This window comes from Lagopus leucura, unplaced genomic scaffold, assembly GCF_019238085.1.
Source record: "Lagopus leucura isolate 7727_CA_CO unplaced genomic scaffold, USGS_WTPT01 Super-Scaffold_100001, whole genome shotgun sequence".
NCBI lineage: Eukaryota > Metazoa > Chordata > Aves > Galliformes > Phasianidae > Lagopus > Lagopus leucura.
The window spans coordinates 62,046,072-62,067,221 of NW_024962262.1; the positions used below are offsets into that span (position 1 = coordinate 62,046,072).

The 21,150-nt window shown below is 39.5% G+C and overlaps 1 protein-coding gene across 2 annotated transcripts in view; it reads left to right on the top strand.

The window, feature by feature from the left end:
* The window catches only part of POLA1 (DNA polymerase alpha 1, catalytic subunit), a 193,224-nt gene that overhangs the window by 4,992 nt on the left and 167,082 nt on the right, over positions 1-21,150 (top strand). For both annotated transcript variants that reach the window (XM_042867742.1, XM_042867743.1), the window contains 10 exons: positions 765-863; positions 2,638-2,836; positions 3,073-3,241; positions 4,117-4,295; positions 7,686-7,798; positions 8,238-8,354; positions 14,903-14,977; positions 16,040-16,178; positions 18,454-18,611; positions 20,419-20,503. In XM_042867742.1, coding sequence (XP_042723676.1) covers positions 765-863; positions 2,638-2,836; positions 3,073-3,241; positions 4,117-4,295; positions 7,686-7,798; positions 8,238-8,354; positions 14,903-14,977; positions 16,040-16,178; positions 18,454-18,611; positions 20,419-20,503 — 1,333 coding nt within the window. The remainder of the gene's footprint in view (positions 1-764; positions 864-2,637; positions 2,837-3,072; positions 3,242-4,116; positions 4,296-7,685; positions 7,799-8,237; positions 8,355-14,902; positions 14,978-16,039; positions 16,179-18,453; positions 18,612-20,418; positions 20,504-21,150) is intronic.

The window sequence follows — 21,150 nt, forward strand, 5'->3', positions numbered from 1 at the left end:
GTGAAGAGCAAAGGGGGTTGGAACTTGGTGGTCCTTGGGGTCCTTTCCAACCTGAGCCATTCTATGATTCCAGTATAAAGTTGTTCTCCTAGTTTTGTGGTCTTTGTGGTTGAGAGTTGCAGTATCTTAGGCTGTCAAAACCCTCAAATCATTAATGAAATGCATTCTAATGCTGTCAAATTTTGCAGTGCATTAAATAGAGGAAATAATACTAATAATTACACTATAGGTTCTATTTAAGTAATAGCTAGCTATTGTTTTGTCTTTGATTATTTTCCAACGTTTTATTTTGTTATTATCTGTTGGTAAAGATGAGTACAAAATAACTGTACTTACAAATACGTTAAAATTTGTTTTTCACTCTAGTTTGACAGTGCTTAGAAACCCTTTCTGCCTTTAAAGCACGTGTGCTCAGTACTACTGTTCCAGCAGAAATGAAGAACATCCCACCAGTTATTCTGATACTTGTACGTTGAAGGCATGGTTGGCTTTTGAAATGCCCACTACTTGAAAGCTGTTTTAATTACTTACGACAATGTTTCTCTCAAAATTTACCAAAAAAATGTGTATTTCTTCATGGGCTGATTGCTCACATAATTTTTTCTTTTTACATAGCTGAGTTGTGTATCTGGAAGTTTCTTTGCTTGCTGAATGAGAAATCTCAGTGGCCTTCTTTCTTACTGTTGGAATATGTTAAGAACCAAGGCAAAAGAAACCACTAAACAATCCCTCTCCATTGTGTCTCTGTCTCTTTCAATATTCAGAGTGTTCAGCTAAGTCCACCACCAGTTTTAGTGCTGAAAAGGAAAAGATCTGCTGGAATGCCACTGAATCCTTTCTCTGTACAATCTCAAGCTCCTAAGGTGAAGTAAAGGCTTTTTTAAAAAGTTCTCATTACTAACTATTAATCTGTGTTTTGGTTAATTTGAATGCTGTTGTCTTTTATTTCTGCTTCTAGGAATTACTTTTTTCAGTAGCTTCCTAAGCCATGTTACTCTGTAACAGTACATTTTTCTTCTTTTCCTTCCATGTTAATATATAGAAAGAGTAATGCTCTTTATATCCTTAGAGCCACAGTGTGTGTAGCTGTTACAGCTGACAGATGAAATTGTTTCTGTAAGGTGCATCGTGTGAAGGTGAGCTTCTGTCTCTTTTCCCTAAGAGTAGAAAAAGCCTTGCAGCAAAAAGAAGGTGATGGGAAATAAAGGAAGCAGTAGAAAGTGCCAGTGTCGTGGAGAAGCATAGGAGACTCTTCTTCTGCACAGCTGGAAAACAAAACTTCTATGGGTAGAAGTTGAACTTAGTGGAGGACTGAGAATGAGAGGAGTAACATGCTTCTGTGTGGATGGAAGGCTGCTGTTGTGGTAAGGGTTCTGCTAAATGGGAAGGACTTTATAGCTGGAGATACAGTGAGATGCTTGCTAGGAGTCTAGAGAGCAGAGTAGAGTAGATAAATCTGATTTGCCATTAAAATACAATGTGAAAATATTATACTGAAAGCAATTCTTAAAAATAGTCACCACTGGCACTTCAGCTGTTGTGGTGGAGTGTGGGAGTAACTTAGAAAGTGGGAGATACAGTAAGAAAGGAGATCTGTGTCTATGTAGTTCAAAAGAGAAGGCATGTCTGTAGGAAATGAGAGGCGGTTACTGTGATAGCTTCCTCCTAGGAGGAGGAGCTGGAAACTTGGATAGAGAAATAAATGAAGAGTACAGCCTTAGAAAATAAATGACCATGAAAGAACAAGACAGCAGTGGCTTTTGACGGCAGAAGGCAGGAGCGGAAGAAGGAATAAATTCATCTGGCTGAGGTAGCAGAAGAAATTGTTAGTAGGGGTGTATTAGATAATGTTTGCTTCTGTTCAAAGATGAGCTGAATTCTGGTGACCACAACTAAAGCGGCTGAACTGAGATGAAAACCCTAGAAATACTTGTGTGCAACTCTAAATTCTACATCTGTAAACAACAGGTTTGGGCTCTTGTTGCAGTTTAAAGGCCAGCAGATACATAAACCTGTTGTTTGTCATAGTGAAGACCATCTAATAAACATCTATTAGAGGAGGTTCTGTAGCTGCTTGGTAGTCACACCCTGTCTGAAATATAAGCTCTGTGCGTACCATCTTGGAGTTCAGGCTTGCAGACAATGTTGGAATGCAGTATGTTTGTCTCCCTCGCTCTTTCTGACATGGGGGCATTGCTGTCTGGTCCCATGGAGTCCTTTAGAAAGCTTGAACTCATTACTGATCCAAGCAGATGGAGACTAATGCATTGGCCTTCCCTAGTTGTTCCAGGCCCTGTCTCTGCCTGACGTATATTGTCACATACTCAGCTGGCACAGATAGAAGTATTAATTTAGGAATGGGGTCATACTGTGTGGGAAAACAGTGAAAATAACTGTCAACTATGGCCTGATGTAAACTGTTTGTTTTTTTAAACTAAAGAAGGCACACTTTAATTCTCTAGCATCACTTCTGTTGTAAAAGCTTAATCTTGAGGAGTTTTAGCTGTCATGCTGCAGAATCTGTGGAGCTTTCCCTGTAGCCCTGGTTACTACTGCTGCAAATAGCAAGCACTGGATATTTTTTTTTTCCACACTTTTAAAAGAAAATTTTTTAACTCAGTCTAAAATGTCTTTCAGGTAATCACCCCTGTATCAAAGAAAGCTCCTGTTCAACTCAGGAAAGAAGCTCTTCCTCCAGCTTCATTTTATCCTGAACATCCAAATTACACAGCAAAGTCTGTCACAGCCTCTGAAGAGAATGAGGATATCAAGTTTGTGCAAAAAGCTACAGAAAATGGGAGAATAGTAAAGACAAAAGAAGAAAAAGCTATTGAAGGTATTGAAAAGAAATCAAAACCAAACTCTGGAAACTCATTAAATACATCGTATTGTTAAAACTCTTCATAGTTTGCTCTAGTTAGATGTTTAGATAGCTTAACTGTGATGTTGAGTTTGTAGATTAGTGTTGTGTGTTAGCATTCAAGTATATGGTTTGCAATCTGCATGCACAGGTGTAGTCTGCGCTGTCATTTTAATGATTGAAACCTTTAGTTCTATGTGCAACACTTGCAGATGATGATCAGGGAATGATGGATTTTAATGATGAGGACTTTGATGAACCTATGGAAGCAGAGCTGATGGGAACTGTACCTGAGACAGCTGAAACATCAAAAAGAGACAAGGAAGTTGAAAAGAAAGAGAGAGAGCAGCTGGAATCTGTGAAGAAAGAGACATCTGTCCTGTAAGAATCTCTCTTTTTATTCTTTTTAACTCCTTCTAGCAAGTAGCCTTTTCAGTATCTACAAGCCTTAGATTTGTCTTTGTATTTGCCTTTGCCTGTAGTTTGTGATACAGAGTAGCGACGATCCAATATGAGTTTTTGTTTATATCATGACCTTAAAAATGATCATATTGAATGTGCTGATGGCTGCTTATTTCATTAAGAAATACTGAATTCTTTTGGGATTTGGCACGTAACAGCGTAACAATGTATTTCAGTATGGTGGGGTGACTTCATTTGGGTGTGAACACACTTTGATCCCAACGAGCAAAAATGAGGAACTGCTGAAGATTCTTATGCTAAGCAACCCAGGGAATTTTCTAAGATCAGTTGTTGTTGAAAGTATTGTAGCTAGAAGTAATTAATCACGTTCATCAGCTGCATCTTGGAAATAGAAGTGTTTTTACTGTTTTTTCTTGATTGTTTGGGGAAAAATCTTGACTCCTGTATTCCCATAACTTTAAATTATAAAATTCTTGTAGGCTGAAACATTGAATGACTCAAAGGTAGTTTTGCTGAAATAATTTGTTGTTCCCACGAGCAACTTGTACAGTTGTATAGATTTAGTTATGTGAAGGCTTGAGTGGCCAAAGCTGGAGCTGGAGCAGGCATGTGGCTTCTAAAGCTTATGTGTTGTGTAATGAGAGCCATGCTTACGTGTGGATTTCTCTCTTCCTCCATCCTTCTCTTCAGAAGTAGTCTGAAGAAATGTAACTTCTTGGCATGTTTCTTGGTAGTGAGAAAAGTAACAAAAGGTGTGAGTAGGAGTGAAAAAAGGAGAAACAATGGAAAAGATGATTTTATTTCTTGTTGTATTTCTTCTGCAAAACCTGCAGAAGTTATTCTCTCCCAGATATCTCATGTTGGGACAAAGTAGATGAGGATGAAGCTGATCTGGTGGCGACAGATGTTCAGCTGGACCCCAATCTCCTTCCACTTGTGCATGGGGAAAATGATGATCAAGTCTTAAGATTTTATTGGCTGGATGCTTATGAAGATCAGTACAGTCAGCCAGGTAACTATTCACCTGATGGCAGAAAATGCCATTCTCATTCTTTTTTGTGCAACTGGAATTTTGTACTACTTAAGTTGTGTCTAGGTACCCTTTATATCTGTAGCTTGTGCAGTAATCTCTTTTGTTCCTCTGCCACCTCCTCATTAGTGCAGAGCAGTAGGACTTGACAAAGGAAGGTGATGCAAAGGCTCTTGATGTTGGCGGCCTATCGATATTCTTAACATTTATGCATGCTCTAGGAATAAGCTGGAACTGTTCACTTCTTACTTAGTGGTGCAACAGTTGAGCATTCACATTCTCTGGAAATGCTTTTTAAGATTCTGGCAGCCTGGTCTCGTGGTTGACGACCTTGCCCATGGCAGAGGGGTTGAAACCAAGAGACCTTTGAGGTCCTTTTCAACCCAAGCCATTCTATGATTCTGGTGGGTTATTGGGAGTCCTGTAATAGTTGTATGATTTTATGCAAGAAGATTTGTTAAGAAAGGGCGGAAGGTGGCCTGAAAGATACAAATGCTATCTAGATCTTCTTGTTCAAACTGTGTAATTCTTGAATATTATCTCTACATTAGAATCCTAATGATTTTTGTGCATCTGAAGTGTGAATCCTGGCTCTCAAACCTTCAAAACTTCAGCTCTCTGACCATCAGCCTTGACAAAAGAAGTTGTGTTCACATCTGTTCTCAGCACTTTCTGTCTGTCCTTCTCTTTAAAGATTAACACTCTATTTCTCTAATAAGTGTTTAGAGCAGATTTACCAGAGGGTTCTTCCATATCTTGAAGGTTTTTTGGGGTCGATGCTGCAAGCTGAGTCAATCTATGTTTCTCTGTTGCACCTTTTGCTGTAAGTGGGGATGCCAGACTTAAATGTGAGACTGTACTGCATTGAACAGCTTAGTGATGGGAGTGGTAATAATCATAGATATCTTGATGAAATCAATGGCTCTAATGTAAAATTACTCCTTTTAAAGGCCTCGCTATTGTTCTTTTCCTTTTTTTGTCTTCTAAGTCAGTGGTTGCTGAATGGAACATAATTATGAAAGGATTTCTGTTCCTCGCTTGCAAGGAGTGTTCTTTTCTCATTATGACTTTTTCATGATTGAATAATAAAGACTGCACCTGTTTTCAATTAGTAGCATAAAAGGGAAAATTTTGGTACTGCTTGTTGTTTAACACGCTCATGGTCTTTGTGCCTCATTTGCTGTGATCTCAAATGCGTGGCCTGAAGGGTAAATACTACAGTGTAATCATAAGACTCTTTCAAACTTAATCATTTTTGGAGGCTTACTTTTCATAACTGTCTTCACTATCTCAGGGAGAGAACTTGAGAATTGTAATCCTATTAACAGTTTAGAGTAATAGTAATAATAATAAAAAAAACCCCACCTTTCTTAACCTTGAGCAAGACAGTTTCCCTGTCTCTTGACTTGCTTGCATTTTGATTCATTGACATCTAATCTTCCTTTTCACAGATTTTGTGTTTTACATTTTTACTTCTTTTTTTTCCTTTGTTTCTTCTTTCCACAAGCAAGCTTGCAGGGGATACATCCCTGTATGTCTTCTCTTGTTTCTGTGTTTCACAGATGAAATATCTCTGAGAACTCTTTTGAAGTTGGCCCTTCTTTCAGAGATAGTATTGTGTTTGAGGCCAGTTGACCTCCAAAGATTCCTTCTGTTGTAAATTACTTTGTTTCTGTGAAATATGGGGACTGAGGCCACGATTTTGTCCGTGCTAGAGTTGATGATAGTTTCTCTGCAGTACAGGTGGCTCTTTATCCTGACCTTGGCAGGCCTGTGTATCCTTATTTCTACTTCTCATCTGCTTACATGTATGCCTCTTGCAGGTTAACTTCCACTGCTCTTAATATCGTGTGCTGTTCAAACAGCCGTCTGCTATGATGCAAACCCACCCAAATCTGTCTGTCTTTCAAAAGAGAAATGATTGCCAAGGACAAGAACTCCATCTTCCCTGTCACTTAGATCTGTAATTTCAGCCCTTTCTAGATCCTTTTATTCTAACTGTCCAAATCTTGAAGATTGTATCTGTATTAAAATCTCTTCAGACACTTTGTGCAGCTGAAGCATGCATCCTCACTCTCATCTTCAAAACTGCAACATTCTCTTCTCTGTCCTTGACAAAAGCAGTCTTGTTCACATCTACTCCAAGCACTCAAGAAATGATTTTTTCTTTGCCTGTCACTCTAATTCTGTCATCCAGCTTAGTGCATCTACACTGATTTATCTGCTGTCTAATGGAGTAAGGAAGGAATCTTTACATCTGATAGATTGCACGGCAAAGATAATTTGCAGTGCTTAACAACGGACTTATTTTGTGCATTGTCAGACCAAAGTAGGTTACAAAATTTAAAATCTTTCTTCTTTGAATCATTGCTTCTGAGATGGTCACAGCTCTGATATTTCTGATTTCATTAATAGTAGAGGAACTGTGTCATGTGTAATCAAATTCCCAATTATTTATGGACTTTGGAGGTGAAATCAGGTTTTCAGGTGAAATCAGGTTTTCCAAGTGCTCCTGGAAGTTCGCTTTACGCGTAATTCAGAACTGTACTTGAAATTCAGCTACACCTGTTCTGTCGTTTCAAAGGTTAGCATCATGGATTAGCTGCTTGTGGCATTTCTTGCTAGTTCCAGATTCTTAATGGCTCAAGATGTCCAGTAATGATGTGGTTCACTGTGAAGAGTCAGTTACTCTAGTTCAGCTGCATGTAAGCTTTTTGAAACGTCTGCTGACGATATAACTGCATCATAGCATACTTCTTACAATATGATACATCTTTTGATGTCCTCGTCTACTTAAAAAGGAAAGAAAAAGCCAATTGAAATCATGCAGTCAATTAACTTTTAGTTGTTGTCTTCTGAATGTGTTTCTCCAGATTTTATTAGGAGTCTTAATCTCACAGTGCTGAAGGAAAATGGGATTAATTGTACAAGTCTAGCTCAAGAATGAGCAATTGCAGATAACACAGATATTTCAGAAGTGATTGACAGCACAGGCATTCTGATTACCTTCAGCTCTCAGTGACTTCTTCCTCCCTTTCTTTCCTCACAACTTGTGAAACTATTGTAGGTACAAGTGGAATATCAGATTGGAATTCTGAGGCTGGTTGGGTGATGCCATTTTGAATTTCACATATCAGAATCCTGTTACTATTGTGATGGAGGTCGTGGTGTGAAGAACTATGCAGATAATTTACACAGCCGGTGTTTAAAACAATATAGAATATACTGCTTACATAGAAAAGATTTGATGTTCAAGGACCGAAGCGAGGAAATGGTTGCATTTGTGTGCGTGTAGAAATAATACATACTTAGTGGCTTTAAGCAAGATTAAGAGTTGCCTATTGAACTCCTTGCTCTGCTGTGCTTCCTTAGGTGTGGTATTTTTGTTTGGCAAAGTTTGGATCGAATCAGCAAACACCTACGTCAGCTGCTGTGTGACAGTGAAAAACATTGAGAGAACTGTTTATCTACTGCCACGTGAAACAGTAAGTGTATCTTTTAAGCATGTCAAATATAAGTGCCTTTCATTCTGATCGTGGCAGGTTGTGAGTTCTAGTAGCGTGTTTATATGAACTGCTGAAGCCAGTATTGACTGATGCAGATGTTGGTAAAGCGATGTGCAGCACACACGTGGTGTATGTTGTGTGAAATGCAGTTGTAGTGTTGCTGCTTTCCCCTGACTGTAGCTAACAAGTGCAGACAAATTGTTATGTTTGGTTCTGCTGCTCATGGAGTAAAAACGCCTCCAAGTAATACAAGAGTGGAACTTTCTTAACACTCTCTTTCAAATAGTATTTTTTTTAATTCAGGTTTTCCTGGCTGAGTGTGTCACAGTGTTTACTTAGAGGAGATAAACGGTTTGTAATATCAAAACAAAACTCAACTTCTTTGTCCTGGCTGATTTGTAAAACTTCTCTTTTTAAGGAGATGGATCTGTCCAGTGGGAAAGAGACAGAGACTCCGGTAACCATAATGAATGTTTTCAAGGAATTTAACGACTGCATTTCACCAAAGTATAAGATTATGAAGTTCAAATCCAAGGTTTGTATGCAAGTATTTTATTTGCTCATTTTCTACTGTTCTGGTTTGAAAGGTGGGAAGTCTGTTGAAGTCCAGTGGGGGAGGTTATTTTGAAATGCAGTTATCAGATCATGTTAGAATTTAAAGTGAAAGATGGTTTTGTTGAGCAGAGAGATGAGTGTGCTGGGATTAGACTGTCTTTGCATTTGTCCGGTTGTCATAGTGAAGCTTTTTCTTTGCGTGTTTCATCCTTTACCCTGGCATGTTTGCCCTCTTGAGTGTGCTTGGAGCATGGATTGTTGTAATGAACTACACAGGATCTAACATGTTCTAAAGGCTCATTCAGTCTTCAAACTTCAGCTGTTATGGCCTTGCTGCTATGTGCAATAACTTTGCAGCTTTATTGTCGCTGTGCTGTTTACTCAACAAATTCTTAAATGACTACTGAAAAATAAAATGTTGCTGTTTTAGGAAACCTACACATACAGTAATATGAAACTTGTCATAGCCACAGGGAAAGAGCAGATGATGCTGCTAAGTGTTGCAGATTTGGATGACAGTAGTATGAGAAAGCTTTCTCATTTAACTACGCAGAGCATCCATCTTTTGATGATGGCAGGGGGAGAGTGTGGAGGTAGGGAGTTTGTGTGGGGGCAAGGTGGCTAACGTGCAAGTTGAAGGAAAAGATGCGTTCACAGTGTGGTGCTCAGAAACTTTTCTGTTTCTTGAAGTAACACTGGTGAAGTAAAGCTGGCTTTCCTTGTTATTACTGGTGGCATGGAATTAGTTGTAACTTTTCTGAGGAGTCCTTGTGACTTGAAATTCATTCTGGGATGGGTGATCAGTAATTGGGATGATGAGTAAAAATATAGGAAGAATGGGATTTTAATGGTAAAAAATGATGGAAAATAAAAGCAAGTTCATGGGGTAATTCGTGTTAGGACAGGCTTTAGGAGGTGAGTACTTGGGAAATACAGGCTGATGAAATGAAAACATCAGCAATGCTTCAAGTTTGTAATAGCTCATTGTTCAAAGACCCTTCCAGGAATGAAAAAGGAAATTCAGGGCTAATCAATTCTTGATTAAAATAGAAGTTGCAAATAGTTGTATTTCAGAAAAGGAAAGAGGGGAAAAGACCTTTGTAAGCAGATACAGATCTGCTAAAAGAATCTTGATTAAAAAAAAAAACATCCATTCCATTATAATCCAGAAAAATAGACAAGGTAACAGAGTAAGATAATTTCTAAAACCCATCTCTGAAAGTTAAACTAAGTAAGCCATTGCAGAAAGTTTGTAAGCTGCTCTTTCTGATTTTTGTTCAAAGCTTGTCAGTTTTGTACTTATTTTTATATAGGGCTTGGAGGAACGACTGAACTGTATTTTCAGGACATGTGACTGCAATGCATCTGGGGTCTTTGGTGCTCCTTAGCAGGAACAGGGAAGCAGCAGCACTGTGACATAAGATCTTACCTAGAATGTTACAGCACTTGATCATCCTGATGAGGAACAATGAACTTAAGGGACAGTAGATACAGAAGATGGCAATTAGGAGGGTTGAGACAAAAGGAAAGTCAGTTGTACCAGAGATTACTACGAAAGAGTTTTATTGTTATTTTCAGTCCAGTAAATTGAAGAATAATGGTAGGAGCTACTTGCTCTCTAAAAACATTAAAAGGAGATAAGCAGTAAGAGAGCTGCTTACAAGGACAGTTTTAGCAAAAGAATATACTTATAAAATGTAATTTGTGAATAAATTAGACTGGATTGAGTTGAGGGTTCACAGAAACTCTGAAATAACCTGACAGCAGTGTATCTACTGTTAGAAATTATCAAGCTTTCCAGATAACTGATTTTAACTAACTGAATATGGTGTAATGCACTCTAGCTTTATTTTGTTGGCATATTTTTTTCCGAGTTTGATAGTTATTAAATCTTTCCAGGAGGAAGTGAGGACCAGAGCAGGCAGGTGGTAATGTGGGGGGAAGGTGTTAAAAAAGGTATGGGGGGGGGAGGGGGGAAGGACTGCTGCTGGTGAGGCTTTTGAGGGGAGAATATGGTAAACTCTGCTCTTCCAGTTTAATACAAAATTTCTGTGACCAGTGACAGGGTTACGCAAAGTAAGCCAGGACAGACTGCATGTCTGCAGCAGGGGGTGCTGTTGCTGCCTGTAAGGTAATGGTGGAACTACTGGGGTACTGTGTGACTTCTTGCACAGCAGTATGAAACTAGGAGAAACTCATTCTTTCATCTTTAGCTGGGAACTAGAAGAGCTGTTGGCATACCTCTGATGCACCCAAAGTTGTTTTGTTCAGAGTATCCCGTTTTCTGATGATGCAGAGAGATCTGGTATTTATACACTGAAACAAGTTGTTCTCTGCATGCACGTGTGTGCCTGTCTTGGCCTTGCCAGCCCCAAACTTTGTCCCTCTGAACAGATACACTTAAGCCATATCACTTCCTCCTGCACCTGCTGCTAATTGCAGCTTCAGTGGGTTGCACTGCTGCCAAGTTAGCAAGTCTTCACAAATCAATTTGAAAGCAGCCTTATACTCCACTTAGAAACTTAGCAGCTAATCACTGCTGCTCATTTCTGCTCTCTGAAGGGCCACTTCAAGGGCAGATTACTCTGCAGCAAAGCATTCATTCACTGCAGTTATGACCAGGGGCTTGTGTAATTGAGCTGAGCTCTGTGGAATAACGCAGATGAATCACTGCCGCATACTATTTTTACCCTGTGTTCAGCTTGCATTTGTAACAAGAACTTGTTTGAAGCCTGAGAGTTTAAAAAAAAAAAAAAAGGTAAGTGCTAACAGCAATGTGTGGCCATCTGCTACTTTATGACTGTAATGTGCTGCTCATGTGAGGTGCTGCTTTGGCTAAATAATTCAGATTACATTTGAAGGCTGATTTCTTACTCTGTTCTGACCTCATAGTGATGCTTGTACACTGAGCTACAGTGCTTCTTTCTGCTTCTGAGTAGCAGTTGATGCCATGCTTGCTTCTGGATTCGCCTTCTTCCAATAGAAGGACCTCTCTTCTTTACCCAGGTTTTGTGGCCTTAAATCCCAGCAGTTTTGCAGTGATGTGAGAAGTAGCAGACTTAACTGTAGTGCTCTGAGGGAGCTATTGCTGATGCTATTATTTTAAGGAATAAAAGAAGAACAAAAACATAACACAAAAGCAAATAACTTAATGCACTTAACTGTGCATGCATTTAATTATTCAATTAAGTTTTATTCCCGTTTCTGGTAGCCTATTTTTCCCTGATATACTTACAGTAGTGCTATATTATGCTGACTCTTTCCAGTGAAAATATGACCTTTAGTTAAAAGGGGCTCCAGGAATTCTTGTATTAGTAAAAGCATCCCAGCATAGTTACGGCGTAATGCATTTCTGCAGTGTGGATGTGTAACTGGTGCAGATGGTTTGTGAAGTATTGCAAAGCGTAGCACAGTAGAGCATAACATTTCAGCAGGTCCAATAGCACTGCTGAACAAGATATTGTAATTATTTGGAAAGTGGAGGTAATTGTTCTTGAAAAACAGAAAATCATTACTGTTCTTGCAGAAAGCAGAAGCGATACTTTCAGTGAAGTTGTACTGATCTGAGACTGCTTTAACTATCTCTGTGTTACATATAAACAAACTTGACTACTTTCTAGTAAAGCCTAAGTCATTCAAATGGAAAAATGAAATACAATAGAAAGCCTGTAATAAAGTAAACAGCTGACAGGCTGTTGGGAAATCAGCCCTCTTGGGTTCCTCTCTGAAATGCCTGTGTGCTAAGGCATGGGGGTATGGAAGGAGGAACTGTGTTGCAGTTATAGGGGTATTGGTTGTGATCATGGATACATAGTGGGGAGGATGTGGTTAAGCAGGAATGGCAAAGAGGGAGTGCCTTTTGTATGAGAGAGCAGTGGATCTGCATGGAGCTTTGCCTGAGGGAGGACAAAGAGCAGCTTTTGGGTCAGCATTATAGTGCGGATTCATGGGGTAAAGCCATGGGAGGTGTCTGCTGCAGACTGCCTGATGAGGCCTTCTACAAATCACTGGAAGAAACCTCACTTCTGCGAGCCCTGTTTGCTTATGGAGAGCTTTAACAATCCCAATATCTTCTGGAAGAACAATGCACCAGAGCATAAGCAATACAGGAGGTTTCTGGAATGCAGTGATGACAACTTTTGGGCACAACTGATTGGAGATTTGATGAGGGGAGAAACTGCTGGACATGGTTCCTATAAACAAGGAGGAACTGGTTAAGAATATGAAGTCTGGGACAGCTTTGACTGCAATGAAGACAGTACGTTGGAGGTCAGTAACATGAGAGGAGGAAGGGAAGCAGAAATCAGAATTATCACAGAATCACAGAATTGTAGGGGTTGGAAGGGACCTCCAGAGATCATCGAGTCCAACCCCCTGCCAAAGCAGGTTCCCTACAGCAGGTCGCACAGGTAGGCATCCAGGCAGGTCTTGAACATCTCCAGAGAAGGAGACTCCACCACCTCCCTGGGCAGCCTGTTCCAGTGCTCCGTCACCTCACTGTAAAGAAGTTCTTGCGCATGTTTGTGCGGAACTTCCTATGCTGCAGTTTCCAGCCGTTTCCCCTTGTCCTGTCAACCTTATAACTCTGGTCTTCTGGAGATCAGACTTTGGCCTACTTGGGGATCTGTTAGGACAAATCCTGTGGATGATGTCCCTGGAGAGAGTAAGACTTCAGGAGAGTTTATTTTTTAAGGATCACTTTTTCTGTGCTCAAGAAGGATTCATCCTGACCATCAGAAAATCCAGCAAAGCTGGTAGGAGCCCTGCATGGATGAACCAGGAACTTCTGAATAGATTCAAACAGAAAAAGAAAGCATGGGTCAAGTGACCCAGGTCTGGGTGGCCATTGAAGCATATATAGATAGAAGTAGGAAGGCCAAAGCCCACCTGAAGATGAATATGGCAAGATGGCAAGAGAGGCAAAGGGCAGCAAAAACGACTTCTAAAGGTATTGGAGAACTATGAAAAAGGTGGGCCTGCTGGTGAAAGGGGTCAGGATACTCAGTCCCTTTTTCACCTTGGTCTTTGTTAATAAGGTGCAGCCTTCAGCAGTCCCTGGTACCAGGAGGCCAGAATGTGAGTCGTAGAAAGGAAGACTCTGCAGCAGAGGAGGGTCAGGTTAGGAATGTTAAACTGCGCAGATAGAAGTCCACGGCACATGATTGGTGGCACCCATGAATGAGGAAAGAGCTGGCTTGTTCCACTGTGAGGCAACTCTTTGATCATCTGTGAAAGATAATGATGATCAGGGGAGGTTCCTGAGGACTGGAAGAACAGAAATGTCGTTGGTGTCCTCAAGATGAGCAAAAAGATGGCCTCAGAGGTCACCTCCAATCTCAACCGTTCTGTGAAGGGCGTTCTGGGGAATGGTCAGTCTCACCTCAGACCCTGGGAGAAGGTGCTGAAGGAAACAACTGTGAAAGCTGTTGCCAGGCACAGAAAGCACACAGAAAGGTGCTTGTCAGTGCTCAGTGTGGGTTTACAAAGGGGAAGTTAACCAAGCTGGCAGCCATGTGTAAGGAGATGAGACTGGCTTGGTGGTCAAGTAGAGAATGGTGGCTGAAATGCTGTGCTGAAAAGGTTGTGATCCGCTGCACAAAGTGCATCTGGAAGCCAGTCACCGGTGGTGTAGTGTAGGGATGGGTACCATATTGTGCAGTAGATGGGTTAGTGATATAGATGATGGTGCAGAGCATAGCCTCAGCATGTCTGTAGAGAGTGGACCAGAGAGATAATCATGAGGGCAGGGACATTTGTCATGAGAAACTGAGAGCTGGTGCTACTCAGCCTGGAGAAGAGGTGGCTTGGGGAAGGGGCAAGGGGTGGGGGGGGGGGGGCACTGTGTATAAATATCTATGGAAGCAGGGGAAGTAGACAGCGATACACTTCCAATTGGCACCCATTGAGAGGATGAGAGTAGCAGGTATAATGTGAGACACTCCATTTCTTCAGAGCATAAGAAAACGCCTTTTGTTACTGTAATGGATGTCAAGAAATGACGCACATTGCTCAGAGAGGCTGACAAGTCTCCATCCTTGGAGACAATCTAAACTCAACTGAACACAACCCTGCGAAGTCAGTGCTAGCTGACCCATCTCTGGGCAGGGAATTGGGCTGAGTTACCTTTTGAGATGCTGTTCCACCTCAGCCATTTCAGGATTTTTGCGATTGCCTGTGACCACCAATTGTCAAGAATGTTTTTGCAGTCTGTGAATGTATAAAATATTTTGGAGTTTCCTTAGCTGTTACGTTGTTTGGCTTTTGTTTGTAACAGTCAGTATGCTTGTAAATTTATTCAGTACAGAACTGTTCACGGTATGAAAACCTGGATAGATTAAATACAGAAATTAAAACAGTTTTATTATATTTAGGTGGTTATAATGAGTTACAATAGTGGTAATATGTGATCAAGCCCATGGTATTTGAGGTTTTATGCTTTGGTTGGCCTTCATTTCATCACCTTTTGGGACAGAATTCATCTTCAATTTGAAGATACTGAAGAAATAGTAATGTCTTTGTTTTATTCAGAAAGTGGAAAAATACTATGCCTTTGAGATCCCGGATGTTCCAGCCAAGTCTGAATACTTAGAAGTTAAATATTCGGTGAGTATAATCAATCTGATGAAAGACTAGAACTTGCTTTCGTACCTACTTGGGAATTGTTTATGTTTCTATAAGAATAAAAATCATAGCATTTGACCCTTTGTATCTAGTGTCTGTTCCTTTGTTGTGCTGTGTAGATAGTTGCTCATTATCTTCTTGTTGGCTTTGTTTGTTTGTTGTTTAAGGGTATAGGAGTTAACTTGCTATTTTCCAAATGCGGAGATTAATTAATACCTAAGCTTGCAGCTGGTTTGTTTGTTTGTTTTTTGTTACCATTTGTATGCTTGTTAGTCCCTGCCATAATAGTTATTTACTAGGAAAATTATGACGTGATGATTTGTTAGAGTTTGCTGTATCGTGTAAAGAAGTCACAAGGAGGAGGAATATTTCTAGCAACTGCTACATTCTTTCCACATCCCTCCCAGTTATAATTTGTCTATCGTGTGTGTATATTCAGAATTATTTTTATATTGCGTTGTTTTGCCACCAAATCAACTAATCAGCCAAACAGCATTTAGCTGTGCTGTGTCAGGGCCTAAAGTGCTGAAAGATGGTTTAAATTAACTAATAACTTTAAATGCTTTTCTTTGAATCCATGTCCAGAATACAAGTTTCAGTTGCTAAAGCAGCGTCTCATAGAGGTTTGCAAATCTTTCTTTAGCTGTGCAAAAATATCCAGCTTTAATGTTGTCTATCATATGAAGGCTGGAGCTGTCTATTGATGTGTACAACAGTTGAGCAGCTTTTGTACAGACTTGGAGCTCTGCTATAGTCTTTGCTGATGATAATATTTCTCCTGCATCCAGTGAGGATGAGGAACTTTTGCTTCAAGCGTATTATATTAGTGTCCTGATTCTAAGTAGTTATGTGGCTATTTAAGTACAGTCAGTAGAGTAATTTCTTGAACTACTGTAAAGTGTTACAAGTAAAGGCTGTGCATGAGGAGAAATTACAGTGATTTCAGGTACTCCGCAGTTCCGTGAAGGTTCTCTCTGAATATAGTGTGTCAACATGAAAACTTCCGCGGTGTGAAATGACTCACTGCTTTTTGTTACTTGTTAGGCTGAATACCCTCGGCTTCCTCAAGACCTGAAAGGAGAAACATTTTCACATGCATTTGGAACTAACACTTCTAGCTTGGAACTTCTCTTGATGAGTAGAAAGATCAAAGGACCGTGCTGGCTGGAAATCAAAAATCCACGTATGGCTCTTTGCGTGCGAAATGCTTGTTTGTTGAAAAACTTAGATAATTGGGGATCCTAGGGGGGAGGAAAAATATAATCTCTACTGATAAATTCTCATTTTACAAATTAGTTTTTTAATTTATCTATGCAGTTTTCATTATCTAGTACAAAAAGTAACTTTCTGTTTGAAAGCTCTGCCCATGTAAGGTTGCGCATGGCAAATCAGATTATAACTTTGAGTAGCAGTGAGAAGGAATGGTGCAGTTCCCAGCACTTTGATACATACCCTAAAGCAGTGTATGCTGAGCTAGTTAAAATTACTTATGTTTCCAGAAAAGAAATACATGCACAAAAAAGACATATAATCAGTAGTTTGTGCTTAAAAAAATGATGTATTAGTATTTTTCTGTTGCACTTGAAAATTTCTGGTGTGGAACTTGATGATTTGTGATGTGGAGCCTAACTTTGCCTTAGTTAGAGTTCCTCATTCAGTGTGTGCTGTGTATTCTCAAAAACATAGGGGTGCTAATCATATTTGACAAAATCTGTGAGTTTTCTTGGAATCTTTCTGAGGCATTTCAAATACAGTATTGACAATTTTGAATTCTGATTGAACAGTTTTCTTTAGCACCTGGCTCAGAAACTGATGAAGCTGATACCAGTAAGGATTTTGAGCTGGAATGGGCACAACAAATTCTTGACTACCAAAAGACAAACTAGCTCTGATGAGTTTTCCACCAGGCCTTGGCAAGCGTCAGTGCACTTCCTGGCACTGAACTTAAAGGCCTAAGAATAGCTTTTCACCTGTGTTCTTTGCTCAAGAATTGACTTCGTATTCCTTTGGTGTTTTCTTTCTCCATCTGAAAAGAGGCCAAAGTTGTTCCACGTAGCAAACATCATGGTAATGGTAACTAACAGTTCAGACAGTAACTGTTGCTTTTTACCTAATGTTGATGAGTCTCTACCTTGCTGGAATCAGATTCTGATCTCACCTCAGAGTTAAATGGTATATTAAGGAAGTTGGAAGTTCTTTACCCATTCCTATATCTTTGTTACAGCCTTCAGGTTCCAGAGAGGGTCTGTAACTTGGTATCAGAATTGTTCATTTCAAAATGGTGACATGCCTACTGTATTGAAAACTCAGTCTTTAGTTAGTTGTATTTATGTAAATCTTAGTAGTTGTTGCACAGGATTTTCAGTTGCAAAGCCAAGTGTTTTTTTGATCTAGTTTATCAGACAGTTCTTCCTTACTTGTACCTTCCCTTCCATATTTCCTATGGAGAGTCTCAGGATAGGAAGTATACTTGACTAACTATAAAATAATACACCAAAATAAAATAAAATAAAAAATTCTGAAAATGTTTTTATTAATGGTAAAAAAAAAAAATAATAATAATAAAAAAAATTCTTTCTGAACCCCCAGTTGATTGTCTTATTGTGCCCCCTGGGGTGCATGCATCCCACCTTGGGAACCACTGTTCTGTAGCATGCTAGTTGGAGCTGTAGGTGTAAGAAGTTGGAAATTAAATTAAGAAGTGTTTAAGTAGCTGATTGCCTGTCTCGTTTTGAGAGATGATCAGGTGTTTTTTACAGCTGAAGATGTTTTGGTCAGTTTCCTATTTGCATTTGGAGCAGGAATGGTGAGAGAACGTAGTGTGTTGGTTCCAAAGAGGTGTCAAGTAGCCAAGTCTACCAGCACCTATCCTCAAAATGCTAATCCCTTAAAAATGCAGCCTCAGCTTCATTGTAACTGGCTGTGGTGAGTTATCTTGTCTGCATATCAGCATCTTCTGGGAATGAGCTTTTTTTTTTTTTTTTTTTTTTTTTTTTGAGCAAATGAATAATTATACTTTAAAAAATATTCAAATGATAATGGATGGTTTACTTTTTTTTTTTTTTTTCCCAACATCCTCAATCTGTCGGGGAAATTAATCCACATATTATTTCATCTGCCTCAGTTTCAGACATGTAACATGATCTGTGAGTTGGGAATCCAGTAGAGCTGGGACTTCTAGGCTGTTAACAGGAGACGCAAGAAATCTTCCTGGCCTAAATAAAAATCCTCCTTTTCTCTTTTTTTTTTGTGTGTGTGTGTGTATGCAAAAAAGCCTCTGGTGTGTTTAGGCTTGTGGTAAATGAGAGTATCGAGTTACCAAAGTGTTGTCAGGATTAACCTTAATGTAGCCTACAAGTGCAAAACTTTACAGGAACATACCCTTTTTGATGTTACTGTTAGACAGTTCTTACCTGTGATTCCAAAAAGAGTGAAGGTGGTTTGTGTTGTTTCTTTAGAGCCCTCAAGTCAGTCAGTCAGCTGGTGTAAGGTAGAGGCAGTGGCCATGAAGCCTGGCTTGGTGAACGTGGTTAAAGATCTTCCTCCTCCTCCTCCTCTTGTGGTAATGTCCCTCAGCATGAAGACCATTCAGAACCCAAAGACTCACCAGAATGAGGTAAGTAATCTGCTCTTGATTTTTGGTTTTGTGTTGTTTTGTTCTGTGTTCTGCATTAAAAACCTCCTAAAGGCTTGGAAAAACTTCAATTTATAAAATGCCTGAATACTGCTGAATAACTTTTCTGTGCAGCCAACATTTCAGAGAAACATTTACTAATATCAGTGTAAGTCAGACTCAGTGGGTTCACTGGGGCCTTTTGGTGATAACTCATTGTGACAGCAGATCCTAGATATATATATTTATTTATTTTTGAATGTCAGTGTTACATGTCCTACGTAAAATGACTTCTTTTATTTTTTTTATTTTTTTTATTTTTTTCCCCCGAAGTGGAATGAGGCCTGATCTGATCTATTAGATCTTATAGCTTCTACTGTAGGCTGCATCAATAAAGTGAGGCCAGTTGTATGGGCTTCAGCAAGACCAAGTACTGAGTTGTGCACTTTGACCACAAGCTCAATGCAACGTTACAGAGCTGGGAGTGATTGCTTCTCTGTGTTCAGCTCTGGTGAGGCCACACCTCGAGAACTGTATTCAGTTTTGAGCCCCTCAGTACAAGAGGTTGTGGCCTTGGAGTATGCACAGAGAAGGGCAATGAAGCTGGTGAATGGTCTGGAGCACAAGTCTGATGGGAATTAGCTGAGGGAACTGGGATTGTTCAGTCTGGAGTAAAGGAGGCTTAAGAGAGGCCTTATCACTCTCTACAACTGCCTGCAAGAGCGTTATAGTGAGGTAAGGGTCAGTCTCTTCTCCCAGGTGACAGCAGTATGATGAGAGGGAATGGTCTGGGGGTTCAAGTTGGATATTAGGAAAAATTTATTCTCCGGGAGAGTGGTGAGGCATTGGAACAAGCTGCCCAGGGAGCTGGTGGAATGACTGTTCCTGAAGCCACTCAAGAAATGTGTAGCTATAGCACTGAGGGACATGGTTAGTGGTCATAGTGGTGATGGGTTAATGGCTGTACTAGATGATCTTAGAGTTTTTTTCCACCTTAGTGATTCTATGATTCCTCTGTGAGACTTTTTCTTTTACTCAGGAAGTCAGAGAAGTATGGGTGGCCATCTTCAGTTGTGGACTGCAGACCACAAAGTGCAGTTTTCTAACAGAAGTCTCCCTAACTTAGGAGGAGATTTTAATATTCACTTTGTAGGATAGTTGACTCTGGCTTATAGAGGGAAAAAAAAAAAGCCAAGACTGACAAATTTTTAAAGAATTAGTCCTCTTGATCACATTAAAGCCAACCTAATGAGACATACGCCTGGTACTAGCAAGATTGCCAAAATGTCTCTCAAACCTGTCTGATTTATCTTATGTTGGGCTTTCTTGACCAGTGTGGGGAGCAAAGATTTCTGTTAGCAAAACAAGCAAGAAGAATTAGCAGAGCAAAAACTTCTAAACATTGAAACTTCTTGGTTGGAAGAGAGGAAACTCATCCTGGGGGAAGGCTTCTGCATGTCTTGCTATGCTCACATCCCTTATGCACTTCATAAGTTATCCCTTAAATGATTGGGCCTATTCAGACAAAACTTGAAAAAAAACAGGGTTTTCCAAAATTTCATATCTCAAAATTCTAAGATGATCATTTATGAGTAAATTACATTTTTATTTTACTTAAGATCAGTTTTTAACTCCTTTTTTAACATCTTATATTTGAAGTTCATCTTAAAATATATATTTTTCTTGTTTATTGAAGCGAGAGAAAATAGGTAATGAAACAGAAGAAAGCATATTTGATGGGGTTGGAAGATACGGATATTGATAGTAATTGTTTTTATATTTGTGTGTATTTTGTACATCCTTGGTCTAGATTGTTGCTATGGCAGCTCTGATTCATCAGAAATTTCCTTTGGATAAAGCTCCACCTCAGCCTCCTTTTCAGACACACTTCTGTGGTATGTGCTTGGAACAGGTCATGAAGGCGTCTTTTTTTCCTGTTGTTGCTTCTTTCTTTAAACTTCATTCTGTCAAATGACTAACTTGACTGTCAGGCAGGCTTTTCTCCTTATTTACTGGATACTGCTGTTTTATTGAAAACTTTATTGAAAATGGTGAAGCTTGAAGTTATGTGATGCAACTTTGCTCTGTGCTGCTTTCTATATTTGCTGTTAGTGTTAATTCTTCTGTTTTCTCACATTGTTTTTCACCTATGAGTTTAGACCATTTTACTATCACTTAGTTATTTTTCAGTTCAGTTCTCCTCAATAGAACTTGAAAAATAAAAATTAAAAAAAGGTTACTGAAAATCTCATGCAGTGGGCTCAGCTAAATTTTGAGAGTTGGACCCTGGGTGAGAGTAATAAAGAGTTTTGAATGCTTGTGAGAGAAATTTCTTAGGAAGTTGTGAGCCATAACTGTATTCTCCATTGGTAACCTAAAATAGAACTAACTAGAATTATTTAATACTTTTGTCATTGTTCAGTTACCTTAAAGATACACGTACATGTAAGCTCTACACCAAATTTAGAAATGATTAAATTGTCTATAGAAAACACTGGAATGTTTGGTTAGTTCTTGAAAAAAAAATCTAGATGAGATGATT